Source organism: Notechis scutatus, chromosome 1, assembly GCF_049901735.1.
Source record: "Notechis scutatus isolate UNSWTSFEM ecotype Mainland chromosome 1, rNotScu1.2, whole genome shotgun sequence".
Classification (NCBI taxonomy): Eukaryota; Metazoa; Chordata; class Lepidosauria; order Squamata; family Elapidae; genus Notechis; species Notechis scutatus.
Window position 1 is genome coordinate 62,589,594 of NC_142009.1, and position 18,465 is coordinate 62,608,058.

Below are 18,465 nucleotides of genomic sequence, written 5' to 3' on the forward strand. Positions count from 1 at the left end.
GCTTAGTGGCCAATTGCTTAGCAAGTGCTTCTTGCCAGTTTCCAAGGCCTGGGGAGGCCCAGGCAAGGCCCAGGCAGGTGGCCATGTGGCTGGCAACCCAAATTTAAGTGGTCCTCACTTAATGACCAGGTGCTCGCTTAGTGGTCAATTGCTTAGCAAGTGCTTTTTGCCAGTTTCTAAGGCCTGGGGAGGCCCTGGCAAGGTCCAGGCAGGTGGCCATGTGGCTGGCAACCCAAATTTAAGTGGTACTCAATTAATGACCAGGTGCTTGCTTAGTGGCCAATTGCTTAGCATGATATAAGGATTAATGCAAATTGGAAAGGAAAGACTGCAGAGATTGTGCACAAGTGATTTGTACCAACCAACACACTATATGTAACTGAAGATGGTTTATGTTTTATGTTTTTGTTTATATTTTTAAAAAAATAAAACATTTTTATTTAAAATATTTAATTTATGTATGCATGCAACTTCTTGTCACATTGATGTTGCTATATATTGATTTAAGCAGAAACAGATAATGTATAACATTAATGTAACAAGATGTTGCTTGTCTCCCTTTTGGTAAGTTGCTTTTTTATTTATGTATTTATTTAATTTTTTTACTATCTGTTTTTGTTTTATTAATCATAAAAACAAAACAGATACTAAAAAAATAAATAAACACTTGGAAGGGATTTTTGTGCATGTGCAGTAAAAAAAAACAGGTTGTTTTTTTTACTTTGGAGTGGCAGATAGGGGCAGGGACCGGAACAGCAAAGGGAGGGGTGGACGGGGGGAGAATGAGGAAGGGATTTTCGCGCATGCGCAGTAATAAAAACCAGTTTTTGGCCCGTAGGAGCAGCAGAGAGGGACGGGGCCAAGCAGGTGTCGGTTTTACCGGTTCTTAGAACTACCGGTGATGTTAACAAGCGGTTCTATAGAACCGGTGCGAACCGGTAGAAACCCACCCCTGGATGGATGGATGGATAGATAGATAGATAGATAGATAGATAGATAGATAGATAGATAGATAGATAGATAGATAGATAGATACTGTCCATCTCTCAATATTTAATTTGTTTTTGTTTGGTGGACCTCTGTTTAAAAAAGGAATTGAGTGTCCTGACTGTAATTATTTTTTTCATGAGGATTTGGTTCTGTTTTTGTACCACTGGAAATGTGAAATAAAAATTATTTTAGGTAAATATATATGAATAAAATATGTATTCTCTTTTTCTTATCTTCTTTTTTATTTGGTATCTATGGAGATTCTTAGTCATCCAGATCATTGTTGTCCCAAAGGTGCTTTTTCAAAAAGCAACTGAACTTTCTTTGTTTTTCCTTGAAGATGTTTCGCTTCTCAACCAAGGAGCTTTTTCATTACTTCAGTTCTTCCTCTTCAGAACTGAAGAAGCTTGTCAGTCGAGAAGCTAAATGTCTTCAAGGAAAAATAAAGGAAGTCCAGTTGCCTTTTGAAAAAGCACCTTTCGCATTCCTTTTTGTTTCCATGCTTGTTCTTGTTTTTGCTCTACGGCTGGGGAATTGATAATAGTTGCATAAGAATCTCTCTTCTCCTCAACCTGAGAGCATTTTCTAGTCAAAATCAGTCTCCTGAAAACAATAATCTGAGCCAAATTATACAAGTTCAGAACTACAATGTAACCTCTGTATTTGTAGATCTTGGGAGATTAATGGCGTGGAATGAAGAAGAAATTGATATTTTTAATGCTATGTGTTTTTTAATAAATAAAAATTTAACCATGAGATCATTTGATTTGCACTACTTCAAACGTACGCAGTAGTTCTAGCCAATGTTCTTTTTTTGGAGAATGGCATAGCCTTTATGATACAAGTTCTAAAGACCTTAGTGGTAGTTGAAGTTGCCATCCTGTAGTGGTTTCCTAAGAACAAGCTTCATTGGGCACAGTGGGATTTACTTTGGAGTAGCTTTGAGATGGCACTGTTTATATCTGCAGTCAGGTGCTGCAAGAACAATGGAACACAGACTCCTCAGATATTTGTTTCTCAAGTTTTCTCTTTTTCTCCATAGCTCCTGCCCAGGCCCAGATCATCCATGCTGGGCAGGCATGTGTTGTAAAGGAAGATAACATCAGTGAACGAGTGTATACTATTCGGGAAGGTGACATCCTTGTTCTGCAGTGTTTAGTTACAGGGCACCCACGGCCACAGGTAAGCTTTCTCTTTTTATTATCAGGATATTGTTAGATTGTTTGGCCAGATATTCTCAGATATTTGCTGCTGTATCAATATAGGGATTCTTCTTCATCATTTTTTAAAATTTTATTCTGCTTGATTTTGAGCAACTGTGGGAAGCTATCAATAACCAAACAAAGATATTACAGTAAAACATTTAAAATAAAGGAGAAAAAAGATAGCAAAAGCAATAAAGGGAGGGGTTTCATTCTTCCTCACTGAAGGCCTGGGTGTTTCACAATTTCCCATTCCCCAAGCTGGCATAACCAATGGCAAGGAATTGTAGAGGTTGTAGAACCAGGAAACCAATTCATACAAGCCACAATATGCAGATTCCTGGCCAATTCAATCTCATAGAGGTTTTTTTTTTTTTTTTTTTTTTTAACAACAGCAAAGTGGTGGCCATCTGAATCTCAGGAGGAAATCTCGTTCTAGAGTGCAGATGCTACTACAGAGAAGATGCTCTTCTCAGGACCCAATTGATGACTTTGTATATTCGAAGAAACCCATAGGACACCAGCCCTGCAAAATTGAATTGGCCAGGTAGAATATCCATTGCATATGTGGCATTCAGAAATGTCTAATGAAATAAAACACATTGTCAAATTCACCATCATGTGATATATTCCTTCTGCTTTGTTTCATCCACAAAACAGAAAGAATCGGTATATTGTAGCTAATATGAGTTGGTTGTCTCGTCATACAACTTCTACTAAGAAGAAACATTTAGAAGTTGTGGCATTGTGTATACACTTTGAGTACTTTGCAGGGCCTTCTTCAGTCATGTTAATTTGAAGCTTTTCAGTGCTCTAATTTTCCAAAATAACTACTACACAGTAGGGGTGGGATGCTACCGGTTCTGCCCGGCTCTATAGAACCGGTAGCTCTGAAGAGCAGCAGACACAGGACCATTTCTATGTTTGCTGCTCTTTGGCCCACCCGCCCGCCCGTCTGGGCTCTTACCTGTCCTTTATTTCTTGCTTTTTCAACCTCAGCTGCTTTGTGCGGCACAGCTGAGCTTGAAAAAGCAGTAAAAAAGAGGCTTTTCAAATGCTGCGCACCTGTGTGCAGCGCTTATCAGCTGTCTGGGCAGCAAGCTTAAACTTTATTTGCACACGCAAAATACAATCACTGAACCGGTAGTAAAACTGGTTGAATCCCACCCCTGCTACACAGGTATTATCATAGACTGAAGACTGAAAGATTTCTCATCTTTCCAGTAATCTCACATTATAAGAGTGACTGTAACCTCCTTTGAAAAAAACAAAAACCAATTTGAAACATGCAAGAGCATGTCCTAAACATATATTTTTAAATCATTAAAGCAGCTGTGTGCTTTGCCCCCCCAGGTTTGTGTATTTGCTTCAGAAGCTGCCCCTGGCTGTCTTTGCATGCAAAGGGTGTATGTCAAGCCAAGTTGTTTCACTGGGAGAAAAATGTGGAGAAATATTGGGGGAAATGTGAAGCAATTATGCCTGTACATGCATGTGGTGACTTTTAGGAGCACCTTCCAAAGCAATAATACAAGCCTGGAGAAAATTGCACCTGCTTTAACAATTCCCTCAAAAGTGCTTTTAGATATCCAAAGTATCTCTTTCAAAATATTTTTACAGCATGAAGTTGGACTATTATTAAGTAAAACGAGTCCACCTTTTCCAAATGAGAAGAAAAAATACTGACTGGTGTAGAAAACAGAATTACAAACCGCACAGTCAACTGAGCTAGCTTCCTGCACAAAAATACACTATATATATATAAACTCTGTAATTTCAGTTTTGAATGGTTTCTCTATGGCGTACATTCTTCTAACATTGTTATGTCTTGATCTAGCCTTTTATAGCACCTTCACAGTGGCTCTTCCTGCTTAGAAGACAAGGTTACATAGCTAGAGGCCATCAAGGCAAAGAGCTTGGAAATATATTTCTATTATTATTTAAAAGTAAAGAGAAGTAGAAGATTCAGCTGTTTTTGTTCATACTATACATGATGCAGGAGGAAGGCTTAGCATACAGATAAAGAACTTCTATTCACTCATATCATGGCTGTTATATCCATGGCATCTGAATTTACAGCATGAATATAAATCCATATTTCTTGATTTCTAGGGCTCCCTCCTTTTATTTTGATTTTCTCTCGAACTAGTTTTCTTGCCTTTGCTTATCATTAGTCAGGAAGGGGCAGAGTTTTGAAATTTGCTTTAAAGTTTGTAAAAAAAAAAAAAGACTTAACAAATTGGAGTGATGAGTAACACTCAGAGGGACCAGTGGGAATGGGCAGCCATACTTACCGTCTCTCATCTCATCTTCCTCTTGTATCGTTTCTCTGCTCCTTCTCTCCTGCTTCTCGAAACCAAAGATTTATCTTTTGACCTTTGCTTAATCCCCTCCCAACTCTTCTCTCAGTTAGTCATTAAAGTTCCAAAATAAGGTCAAACTAAATAAATGAAGCCAAAATGAAGAGAGAAAAAACAGAGGAAAGATTAAAGAACCAACCGAAGCAGTCATGCAAACAGAATGCCTTTTAAGAGGCTTCAGGCTTTTAATGAGAGTACAAAGGCTAAACAAATCCCTCATGGGCTGCCATTAACTCTACAGGTAGAGCAAGGTGAGGTCTGCTGAACCTGATCATCCCAAGCCTGAAATCCAAGCCACCTTGCATATAGACTATCAATCAGAATAGAGCTGGAAGGGACCTTGGAGGTCTTCTAGTCCAATCCCCTGCTCAAGCAGGAGATCTTATATAATTTCAGACAAGTGGGTGTCCAGTCTCATCTTAAAAACCTCCAGTGGTGAAGCACCTACAACTTCTGAAGGCAAGCTGTTCCACTGGTTAATTGTCCTCTCTGTTAAGAAGTTTCTCCTTAATTCCAGGTTGTTTCTCTCCTTGATTAGTTTTCATCCATTGTTTCTTGTCCTGCCCTCTGGTGCTTTGGAAAATAAATCGACCCCTTCCTGTTTGTGGCAGCCTCTCAAATACTGAGATACTGCTATCATGTCGTGTCAGGCCTGTGGGCAAGGAGAAGATTACCAAAAGCATATGAAAGCACTAATAATGTTGCTTTCCAACTTTGCAGTTTTACAGGTTGCCAAATATTTTAATTCCCAATTGTCCCTCCTGGGTTTTGTCTGATTTTGGCAAATTTGTTCTGTTTAAGCTTTGGATTAGCATCTGCAAAATGGGAATAACTGTGCCTTTCATCACACAGAGGAATCTGTGAAAAGTACTTTCAGTCTGAAGTGAAAATTGTCCCCAAACCCACATCTACTTTCTCACTATCGCATCTTTTTATATCCACTCACTCTGAACCCTCCAAAATATAGTACATGAATTCCATTTTTTAATTTTTTTTAATTGTATTACCTCCTCCCGCTGTTTCTGGTCCATTTCACACATCAAGCAGGGGAAGGTAGTCAGAGGAAATCAAAGCATGTCGGGATCGTATCGTGGAAAGGATAGGTTTGTTGCTTGAAAGCTGCTGATTTAGTTCAGACTGACAGTAGCCACGTCTGGGAAAAAGCTAATCTAGAGACATGGTTATGATTGTATTGAACCATACGGGTGGAATATAGGATGCTGCTTTCAGTATTCATAGGGCTTGGTCTATCCTCTGTTTTCATCTATAATGACTAAGACTTCACACTGGAAGCTTTCCTTTTCATGCTTAGAAACATCAGTGGAAGAACTTGATGCTTTCTGCATGCCAGATGTATGTGCCTGAGCCCTTAGCAACCTCACTAGCATCAGCTCACATCCTACCTCAGGTCAATATCCCTGATAAATAATTATAACACAATTGTTAAGGAGGCCAATTTCAATTTAAAGGATCCTTTTGCTGTTGGCTTTTTTCTGTTCTCTTTAAAGAAGGTGTAGTTGCTATTTTAGGAATTAGTTCTGCTAGCTGAGGAGTGAAATCCTTACCTACTTTTTTTAAAAAAAAAAAAGGTCAAGGTAACGATAGAGGATCTGGATGAGAGGATGGAAGGGCACCGAAACACTACTTAACTTCCTAATGAAATTGTGGGATTTGAAACTTCACTGATTCTGGCAACCAATTAGAGAAGTATGGATGGTCTATATTTGGCTCCACTTGCCAGGGGAAGTTGTAAGGCAAGAAGCCAGCCTATGGAGCGTCTGGCTAAAATTGCCCTTAAGTAGGAATGCCCATGTTTGCCATATAAGAAACTTGATTTTTCTACTGAGTAGAACTTTGCCTACAGAAGATTCCAGGTTTAATTTCTAGTAGAGTCCACTTAGGATACAAAGAATTTCCTGCCAGGAAATCTGGAGAACTGCACCCTGTCAATGTAAATATTATTGTCATGCCCTTGGTATAGTCGGACTCTGAGGGAGAGGAGGAACAGCGGACAGGGAGTGGAGGTGTGGCTCCGGAGATTGTGGAGGAGGCTGGGGAAGGGCAGAGGCCGGCTGGCCAGTCAGGGAAGAACCAGGCCCATCTCCTCTTCATCCTAGGACATGCAGGGAAGAATGGAGAAGGCAACAACTTGGCTTATGAGAGAGGAAGCAGCTCCTCATTGGTTGCAGCTGGAGAGAATAGTATATAAGAGAGATGGTTAAAACACAGCATTGCCCGAAGCAAAGTGTGTTTTATTTTGGGCTACAGTTATCTTGGTTGGCATCCTTCCAATAGACTGTGCCTTGTTATCTCCTTGAATTTGGTAATTACTGGTCTGTTGTGGAAATGTCTTCATTGTAGTTTGTTTGGTTTTTTATTTCACCTCTATCTGCTTATTAAGTTCGAACTGTATTGCTTTCTTTTTGAAGACTATTTTGAGTAAGTTTTATCTCCAACTGAGAATTATTGAACAGTGGGGCCAAGTTGGAGGCATTAAAGGACATTTATTTATGTTTTGGATTTTGTTACGTTTGTGTTACACTCCAGGTCATCACAATTATTCTCCCAAAAGGAACAGCCCATGTATTAACAAGGAGGCATAACCTAGCTCAGTGATGGCGAACTTTTTTCCTATAATGTGCTGAAAGTGTACACACATGCACATGCTGGCACGTAGGATTAGGTTAACAACTCTTAATGCCTTTTTGGCTATGTAGTTGCAGTGGGCTCTAGCACTTAGATCATTAGAGGTGAGTATTCCAAGGTCCTTTACAGAGCTTGGGTCATCAACAAGTTCTTGACTATTCAGCTTGTATTTTATTTTCTGATTTTTTTGCCAATATGTAAGACAGAGCATTTATTTGTTGAGATTTGAAGTTGCCATTTGTTTGACCATTCTGATACATAGTCAAGATCTTTTTGTAGGGTAGCAGTATTGTCTGTGGTATTGAACAGCTTTACATCATCAGCGAAGAGAACGCAATTGCTCTTAATATGATCACAGAGGTCGTTTATGTAGAGTATGAAGAGAGTTGGTCCTAGAACACTGCCTTGGGGACACCACTATTGACAGGTACTGGATTTGATAGGACGCTCCCGATTTTGACCATTTGTTGTCTGTTGGACAGGAATGCTTCTATCCAGTTATTCAGAAGCTAAAGCCATTTCTTCACCATAAACCAGTATTGTTATAAACATTTGCAATCACGGGGTGGAGTAACTGATCCTCAACAATATTGTGAATCAAAGGCTTTACAGAAGTCTATGTAGATTGCGCTCTATTGCTTTGCCCACAGAAGAACTTTGCCTACAGAACTTTGCCTACAGAAGATTCCAGGTTTAATTTCTAGTAGAGTCCACTTAGGATACAAAGAATTTCCTGCCAGGAAATCTGGAGAACTGCACCCTGTCAACGTAAATATTATTGTCATGCCCTTGGTATAGTCGGACTCTGAGGGAGAGGAGGAACAGCGGACAGGAGTGGAGGTGTGGCTCTGGGAGATTGTGGAGAGTTAAAAGGCAAGCTAACATACTCATTCTCATACTCATCCTGTCCTCTCCCTTAACAGCCAGACTGAAAAGTAAGGCCTTGCTTATACAGATGATCTCAACACAGTGGTAGACATACTTTTGGATTATTACTACAGTATATCTTTTATTCATTAAAATGAAACTCAATCAACAGTACATTTAAAAATGTACTATTACTACTACTACTACTACTATTATTATTATTATTATTATTATTATTATTATTATTATTATTATTATTATTATTATACACAAAAATGACAGTATACACAGCAAACAAGATAACTATGCTGGGTTTCGTATCACAAATCACTAGTCGAACACTAGTGTTTAGGACTGAGTGATGTATCGGCGGATTATGTGAGCAGATCCCAGTAAGGTGGCCTTCTACAGCTGACCAATGGTGATCTTCTCAGCGCCAATTGTTTTTAAGTGCTTGCCTAGGTCTTTAGGCACAGCACCCAGTGTGTCGATTACCACTGGAACCACCTGCACTGGTTTATGCCAGTAGTAATCGGCAAACTGGGTGCTGTGCCTAAAGACCTAGGCAAGCACTTAAAAACAATTGGCACTGACAAGATCATCATTGGTCAGCTGCAGATTTATTTATTGTTTTTATTGTTAATAATAATAATAATAATAATAATAATAATAATAATAATAATAATAATCATCATCATCATCACACAGTCAGCCAGATGTTCAGACTGGGTTTGGCATTTTTGTCTACCTATCGAGTCCTTACCAAAGACCTGGGATGGGCAAATCTGGATGTTTGATGGTGTTACAGATATCGCCAGAGGATGGAAGCTGTTCCAAGTAAGGTTGCCTTCTGCAATTGACTGATGGCAAATTTGTCAATGCCTATAATGTTCAAGTGATGCTCCAATTGTTTTGGGACTGCACCCAAGGCACCTATTACTATTGCTTTCCTTTGCCATAGTCGTTCTATTTCTATTTGTAGGTCTTTGTATTTTGTTATCTTCTCCAGTTCTTTTTCTTCTATCCTGCTGTCTCCAGGCACTGCCACATCCACTATCTAGACTTTTTTGTCTTTCTTATCGACAACTGTTAAGTCTGGGGTGTTATGTGGCAGGTGCCTGTCTGTGTGGATTCTGAAGTCCCAGAGCAATTTAACTTTTTCATTTTCTATGACTTTTTTCTATTTTAGGGTCCCACCAGTTCTTGCTTACAGGCAAATAATATTTCTTGCAATGGGTTTCACTGTTACGTGTTTCATCCATAACCACATAGTTTCAATGGCCAGGTTGTGATATTTCATGATTTTTTCCAGTTCTTTTTCTTTGACTCTGGCATCTCCTGGCACAGTGATATCAATAAATTGTACGCTTCAGCCCTCAACAACCATAATATCAGGATGATGATGATGATGATGATGATGATGATGATGATGATGATGATGATCACCATTACCATTACCATTACTATTATTATTATTTTGGGAGGTGGGAAAAGCTTCAGTCCACTGCCTCAAGACCGTTGCACACTCCCAATTTGTATGTGTTACTCATTTATTCTGTAATTTGAGACGTGGAATATAGATGAGACTATACTCAAGGTACTCTTCCTGCACATATTTCTGATTTTAGTGCTAGTTCAGATTGTGGCAGATTGACAGTGACTGCTGATAACAGTAGCCTGCCTGACCTCTTCTGGAATTAGCATTCAATCCTGGGTAGAAATACCATTATAGGATGATTTGCCAGCTTTCCTGGTGCCCTCTGCTCACCAGTCTGCTGCTCCCATTTCTGCGTTTCCATTGCATCTGCCAGGTTTTTGCCATCTGCTCTAATGAAAAATGGAAGCAACATATTGTTTTTGGCCTAGCCAACAATCTGAATATTACATCTTTTCCATATCAAGTACCACCTCCTTCTTCCTTTTCTTTATTTCTACCTGATTAACCCATTTCTTTCCTTTCTAAATGAGAAAAATTTGAATGATTGCAGTGGGCTCTATTCCTTTCCTCAATATATTTCATTGCCTTACCTTTTTCTTTTTATATGTTTATTACAGAATTTCCCCCCATAAAATAAAATACCAATTGAAAAAGAATGAGAAAGTACCAAAAATAAAAAGAAATCTAAATTAAAAAATATATAAATGACTTCTGATCTTCCTTTCAATTGCAGTTTCATTATCCCTATCCCTAAGATGTTATACAAATCCCTTCAACCCACACTTAATCTTCAAATCCATAAATCATCATGTAATTTCCTTCTCCTTTCAGCAGAAATTTCCATATAAGGTTTTCAGTCTTTCAAAAAAAAGTTGTTTTTTTTCCTCTGGCCACTTCTGCAGGTTGTGATATTTTTACAATCCATTTCTATTGCTTTACCCTTTTCACCTCATTCATTCACTGCCCAGAACACTTACAGAATAAAATAAATAACAAAATAAAATTATTCAAACAGTGGCATAAACAAACACCCTGAGAAGATTAATTAACAGAAAGGAAGCAACGTAGTAGGTATGCATCTCCTACTTCTGAAAATTAACCATTTCATGATTCTCAGGGTTTAGAGAGAATTGACTGAAACTTAACTCTGTTCAGAAATGTGATGATCCCAATTAGCCCTGATGCACCTATGCAAATGTAGCTTTGAAGCATGTGGTGATTGCTAACTGAAAGCAAAATAGCAGAGTTACTGCTAATATCTTTGGACTGTCCAGAGTTACTGAGAAAGTGCTCTTTATTGGAAAAAGTAAGATCCTATTTGGAGCAAAAACATTTTTTTTAACATCCAAGTATGAAGTTAAAAGTCTGATTCAGATTGTGTAGAAAACTGATGTGAGACATAAAACACATGCCAATTTCATGTCAATTTAAATGCATGCCATTCGTACTATCATATGTGGTCGACATGTCCAAAGGCAAAAAAATGTTGGACAAAAATACATACATGATTAGGAAAAATGATAAAGCAACATATTGATATAAAACCAAAAATATTTTTTGGGGGGCATTTTACCAGAGCAATAAAAGGAATACATAATCTTAATCTTACATGGGTTAACAGCAGCGAGAATTGTTTTTGCACAACAATGGAAAAATGAAGAAATCCCTACAGATGAAAGTGTAATAAAAAAAATATTAGAATGCATAGAGATGGATAGATTAACATTTAAAACAAAGAAGAAGGAAGAAACAGAATACTTTTTAACATGGACTTGTTTACCAATGGTTAGTTAACAGAAACAGAAGTTAGAAACTTAAATGCTTAAGAGAATGATTAATTATATAATGAAGGTTTATTAGTATGGATAAGCTAATATTACTATTATTATGTGATTATTATCAATGATATGTATATCATTATTATTACTATTATTATTTTTCAAATCTAACCGTACTCAGACATCACGCTGTTCATGTACATATTGAGTTTATATGTTTGCTAAAGAAAAATGTATAAATAAAATATTAAATGCATGCCAAAAACATTTTTATGAGGACAGAAGTATTGAGATTAGATGCAGAAATCCTAGTTCTAAAGATGTATTATAGTAACAAAACAGAAATATAGGTAGTCTTTGATTTATAATCATTTAGTGATCATTTCAATGGCACTTGAAAAAATGACTTATGGCTGTTTTTAACAACCATTGCAACATCCCAATGGTCATGTGATACAACAGTGGTGGGATTCATCTCCAGGGGGGATGAGCCTGCCTACCGAGATGAGGTGGACTGGTTGCTTTTGTGGTATGGAGACAATAACTTGGTCCTCAACACCAATAAGACCAAGGAGCTTATAGTGGACTATAGAAGGAACAGATCAGACATCCAGCCCTTGCTTATCAATGGAGACTGAGTGGAACAAGTGGCCAGTTTTAAGTTTCTGGGTGTTATCATAAAAGAGGACCTGACCTGGAGTGCTCACATTGCAGCACTGGTCAAAAGGGCCCAGCAGAGATTATATTACCTGAGACTTCTCAGAAAACAACAACTGAATTAAAAACTGCTGGTGACCTTCTACCGCTGCACCACAGAGAGTATCTTAACTTACTACACCTCTGTATGGTTTGCCAATTGCACAGTGGCAGATAGGAAAGCACTCCAAAGGGTTAACGTCATTGCCCGGAAGATCATTGGTTGCCCTCTCCCCTCTTTGGAAGAGCGTTATAGCTCCCACTGCCTTAAGAAAGTTCAAAACATTCTCAAAGACCCATCTCATCCTGGGAACCCATTTTTTGAACTATTACCATCTGGCAGACAGTACAAATAATAAAAACAAGGACAAATAGTCTGAAAAGCAGCTTCTATCCCAGGGCAGTAGCTCTTTTGAATTCTGCTGTATAGTGCAGTGTTGGTGTGGTGTCGGGGCTTTTAGATTCAATGTGTGGAGGGTGAAGGATGTGTGTGTTTATTTTCATGGTCATGGTCATGATGTACACTGAAGATGGTGTTTGATTTTGTTGTACGAGGTGCAATGACAATAAAGTAAAGTAAAGTAAAATGATCAAAATTTGGGAATTTGGCAACTAGCATGTATTTATCATAGATGCACTGTCCCAGGGTCATGTGATCACTATTTGTAAACTTCTCAGCTGGCTTTTGACGAACAAACTCAATGCGGGAAGTCAGATTCGCTTAACAATTGCAGTGATTCATTTAACAACTACAGCAAAAAAAAAAGATCATAAAATGAGGCACAACTCACTTAACAACTGTCTTTCTTAGCAATGAAAATGTTGGCCTCAATTGTAATGCTAAGTCGAGGATTACCTATATCAGTTATCGATAAATCTACAGATAAACAACCAGCTCTCCGTCCATTCGGACACAAAGGCAGGAGAACGACAGATAAGACTGGCATGTGGGGACTGTTGTCTACTTGGTTTACAGGATGTGGTTAGCAGTTACTGGTTTTCTGTTCTAATGATAACTTTTCAAATATCTAATAAAACTAGATGATCCAAGGCTGTGCTCTGAAATCTCTGCCTGCTAACCTTCTAGTTTTGAGTATCAGTCTGGAGGAAGCCTGACATTGATATTCGCTCTGGCATTTAGCACATTGTTCATTTTTATATATTTGTAAATGTTTTATATGTTTGTATATTAAATGGTTCACTGTGTACAGTTGCATAATATACGCATTGCCTGCAGATGCATAGCATGATAAGCAGCCTAAAAGCATTTCAAATAAATAATGGCTTGTTTCCTATGTTTTATTTCTCTCTGTTTTTCTCCTTCCCCTCCTCTAGGTGAGGTGGACCAAAACTGCTGGCAGTGCCTCGGACAAATTCCAGGAGACATCGGTGTTGAATGAGACCCTTCTGATTGAGAAGATCCAGAGGCTTCAGGGGGGTCGTTATTACTGTAAAGCAGAGAATGGGGTTGGGGTCCCTGCCATCAAGTCCATTCGAGTAGATGTGCAGTGTAAGTCATTTTGTGGCCATCCAAGACTTCCCACAGTTCTACTGCGTATATCTTGATCATTTTGCTAGTCAAATTCTGCATTGACCTAGACTCATTCTCATACCTCTTAGGCAAAGGGATAGGCCTTGTTTTATCCATGCTCTCTTTCCTGAAAGTGCTGATCTTGAACAAAAACTCTTAATGAATTTAGGGCCAGTTCATTCATGGCCTTAGATAAGAAGGCATGTGTACTATCGTCAGTGGCATGCTGCAATTTGATGAAACCCATTTGGATAAACATCTTAGTCAGCTATGCAATGATGGAATTTCCTTGCTCTTTTCAGATATATTCCTGGGTTTAACACTAAATGAAAGGGCAGGTGGAAGTCTGTTTGCTCCTCCTTAGTCATACAAAAATCAAGAACCCCTGTGTCCTCTTTTAATTGAACTAAACATTAATTCATCAAACAAGAGTTGGAACATTAACTAGTTAAAAAGAAGGTAAGTCAAAGTGATGTCAACCAAATATTTTGGGTTAACAATTTCAGCTTCAGGTTGTAGTCAGGAATTAGATTAGAAAAACCCTTCTTCTGAACCATAGTGGTGCAGTGGTTAGAATGCAGAATTGCAGGCTAATTTGATTCTCACTGGTTCAAGGTTGACTCAGCCTCCCATCCTTCCGAGGTGGGTAAAATGAGGACCCAGATTGTTGGGGGCAATATGCTGACTTTGTAAACTACTTAGAGAGGGCTGTAAAGCACTGTAAAGTGATATAAGTCTAGGTGCTATTGTAGTTACTGGGATTGGAATTCAAAATATGTGCCGAGCACTAGATTGCTATGTCTGGTTTAAAACATGGTTTGCTTTTGGGCTGTTTATGAACAGCCATTGGAGTTTATGACAGTGTTCTAGGTTCAGACTCCTGACTGACTTAATGTCCTTTCTTTATGGCCATACAAGAGGAGAAAGAAGTAATCCTGAGACTGGGTTCTCTTTGTTCTACTAATGGTAAACCATAGCTTAGTATTATGCAAACTAGATACTTGATTGTAATAATGAACTCTATATTAGATCCCATTGCATGAAACTAAAAGTCCTTCTGTTTCACTTGCCTTCTATCATGAGACTTATCTAGCAGACAAAATTTCAACCCTTCAAGGTGGTCCAGACTAGGAAATCAGAGTGAATACGAGTTTCATGATAAGGTTATAACAACAGTCTTGCAAGTCCAAGTGCACTTTCCCTTCCTTCCCTTTACTTTGGTGAAAAACAGAAGTGTCTTGTCTGGGATGCTTACCTGGGTTACAGATCTGCCCCAGATTTTATTCTTTTATTTTACTGTGATCTTGATTGCAGTTCTTCCTACTATTTGCAAAGGTTATTCCTTCTGCTCTTTACACAAAGGTGTCGATTCACCCAGTTGCACAAATAAGCACATAAATGATACAATGAATATGAGAACACAATGATTAAACCCCAGGCCTGTCTTAATATTTTAATAAAATTATAGAATTCCAATCTCCTCTTTGGTACAGAATCCACTGGAGCATCTCTGAATGAAGACCTCTAATGAAGAACATCCCTCTTCATATGATAGTCTCTTCTACTAGCTGACAGTTCACATAGTTCTTAAAAGTTAAAGTTCCTCTTAAAGTCTAGCCTGATGTCCTTGATTCTAGTCCTATTTTTTCAAGCAATAGAGAAACTCCTTCTGTAAGATAGCTCTTCAGATATTTGAAGATTGCTATAATCTGTCACTCACTCATTTTATTTTTGGGCTGAACATACTCAGAGCCTTTCCAATCCTGACAATCATTCCTGACCAGACTTGATTTTAGACACTTCACCATCTTGGTAGCCCCTCTTTGAAATGTCCCCAATATGTCACTATCTCTTTGAAATGTGATGTGATGTGCCCAAAACAAGATACAGTTTTAGAATAGAATAGAATAGAATAGAATAGAATAGAATAGAATAGAATAGAATAGAATAGAATAGAATAGAATAGAATAGAATAGAATAGAATAGAATAGAATAGAATAGAATAGAAATCTTTATTGGCCAAGTGTGATTGGACACACAAGGAGTTTGTCTTTGGTGCATATGCTCTCAGCGTACATAAAGGGAAAAATACATTCATCAAGAATCATAAGATACAACACAGTGATAGTCATAGGTTACTAATAAGCAATCAAATCATACTAGGAAACAAATAAAACAATATAAATTGTAAAGATACAAGCAACACTGTAGGAGGGAAATAGGTAATAGGAAGGATGAGAAGAATAATAGTAATACAGTTTTACTAAGTATTTTGACAGTGTTATGGGAATTAGTTGTTTAGCAGATTGATGGCGTTCGGGGAAAACTGTCCTTGTGTCTAGTTGTTCTGGTGTGCAGTGCTCTATAGCGTCGTTTTGATGGAAGGAGTTGAAACAGTTTATGTCCAGGATGTGAGGGGTCTGTAAATATTTTCACAGCCCTCTTTTTGACTCGTGCAGCATACAGGTCCTCGATTGAAGGCAGGTTGGTAGCAATTGTTTTTTCTCTACTGTTGATACTGTGTTGTCTAGTATTGTAAGAGATGGTTGTATAGGAGGGTTTCTCCTAAAATCTACTACCATTTCTACAGTTTTGAGTGTATTTAATTCAAGATTGTTCTGTTTGCACCACAAGGCTAGTTGTTCAACCTCCCATCTGTATGCAGATTCGTCATTGTCTTGAATGAGACCAATCACTGTTGTATCATCTGCAAACTTCAGTACTTTAACAGAGGGATCTTTCAAGATGCAGTCATTGGTATATAGAGAGAAGAGAAGTGGAGAGAGCACACAGACCTGGGGGGCTCCTGTGCTAATTACACAGGTATCTGTACAATTCGATGTGATTTTGCTTAGCTTCACCTGCTGCTTCCTGTCTTTTAAGATCCATTTACAAGTGTGGTCAGGTAAGCTAGTTGATTTAGTTTAGTTAGAAGAATGTCTGGAATGATGGTGTTGAATGCTGAGCTGAAGTCTACAAAGAGGATCCCCGCATAGGTCTTTGGAGATTCAAGATGTTATAGGATCTTGTAGTGCAGAGTCATATTAACAGCATCATCTGTCAATCTATTTGCTCGGTAGGCAAATTGCAAGGAGTCTAACAGCAGATCCATAATGGTTTTCAGGTGGGCCAGTGCTAGCCTGTCATGCCCTTGGTAGAGTCATACTCTGAGGGAGAGGAGGAACAGCCAACAGGGAGTGGAGGTGTGGCTCTGGAGGTTGTGGAGGAGGCTTGGGAAGGGCAGAGGCTGGCTGGGCAGTTAGAGGAAGAACCAGGGCCATCCCCTCTTCATCCTAGGGCATGCAGGGATGAATGGAGAAGGAAACAACTTGGCTTACGAGAGAGGAAGCGGCCATGATCCCCCTCATTAGTTGCAGCTGGGGAAAATAGTATATAAGAGAGACAGTTACAACACAGTGTTGCCAGAAGCAAAGCGTGTTTTATTTTGGGCTGCAGTTATCTTGGTTGGCATCCTTCCAACAGACTGTGCCTTGTTATTGCCTTGAAGTTAGTAATTACTTATCCTTATCCATTGTGAAATTTCCTTCATTGTAGTTTGTTTTGGGTTTTTTATTTTACCTCTATCTGCTCATTAAGTTTGGACTGTATTGCTTTCTTTTAAAGACTATTTTTGAGTAAGTTTTATCTCCAGCTGAGAATTATTGAACAGTGGGGCCAAGTTGGAGGCATTAAAAGACATTTATTTACGTTTTGGATTTTGTTACATTTGTGTTACACTCCGGGTCATCACATAGCCTTTTAAAGGTCTTCATAACTACAGATGTTAGAGCAACCGGTCTGCAATAATTCAGTTACTGGATGGAAGGTTTCTTCAGCACTGGGATGATAGTAGAGCATTTGAAGCAAGAAGGAACATAGCACATCTCTAGTGATTTATTAAAGATGCGGGTGAAGATGGGGGCCAGTTGATCAGCACAAGCTTTTAAGCAAGTAGGAGTTATCTTGTCTGGGCCTGGTGCTTTTCCTGGCTTCTGTCTGTTTGATCCTCTTTTGCGACTTTCTGACAAGCGAAGACAATGGGAAACCAGGTTCTCCTAACAATCCTGTTACTAACCTAATAACTGCAACGATTCACTTAACAACTGTGGCGAGAAATGTTGTAAAAGAGGGCAAAACTCACTAACAACTGTCTTGCTTAGCAACAGAAATTTTGGGCTGTATTGTAATCATAAGGCAAGGACTATCTGTATTCTCTGTGCTACTGTTAATGGACTCCAAGTTAGCATTTGCCTTTTTAACATTATGTTGCTGGCTCATGTTGAACTTATAATTGATAAGGACTATTTCACTTATACTACTGCGAAGCCTAGTTTCCCCCATTCCAATAGTACTTTGCCTAGATAAGATCTTTGTGTAGAATTGTATGTAGTTCTGGGCACATCACTTACAAAGGGACAGTGACATACTGGAGAACATTTGAAGGTCTATCAGGAGGGTGAAGTGTCTTAAAATCAAATATGGTCAGGAATGATTGTCGGGGATGGAAAGGATCTGGGTATGTTCAGCCTACAAATAAGATGATTGAGAGACATCATTGCCACCTTCAAATATCTGAAGAGCTATCTTACAGAAGTAGGAGTGAACTTTCTCCGTTTCTTGAGCGAATAGGGCTAGAGCCAATTTACAAGGATGACTTGCATAACTTTTAAAAGGAGATCAGATAAATTAGATAAACTTATGAATTAATAAATCCAAAGCTTAAATTAAAATCTCAGTTTGCTTAATGCCAGTTGTGGGGGAAACATCAATATGCCTTGGGGTTCTGTTTGTGGGTACTCCAGAAGTAATTGGTGCTGGTTAAAATCCTGGCTTAATCCTGGAAGAGTTTTTTTTACATTGATAATCACCTGTTCAAATATCTGATAATGAATGATATAATTATCCCCACTTTCCTGCTTTCCTCAAATGTTTCTATTGGTTCAGTAAATACACATCTTGT

General features: G+C 38.6%; 1 protein-coding gene across 2 annotated transcripts in view; it reads left to right on the plus strand.

Annotated features, from left to right (window-relative positions):
- Positions 1-18,465, plus strand: part of MDGA1 (MAM domain containing glycosylphosphatidylinositol anchor 1) — a 345,745-nt gene that overhangs the window by 113,894 nt on the left and 213,386 nt on the right. For both annotated transcript variants that reach the window (XM_087965585.1, XM_087965576.1), the window contains exons 2-3: positions 2,033-2,172; positions 13,310-13,484. In XM_087965585.1, the coding sequence (XP_087821711.1) occupies positions 2,033-2,172; positions 13,310-13,484 (315 nt within the window). The remainder of the gene's footprint in view (positions 1-2,032; positions 2,173-13,309; positions 13,485-18,465) is intronic.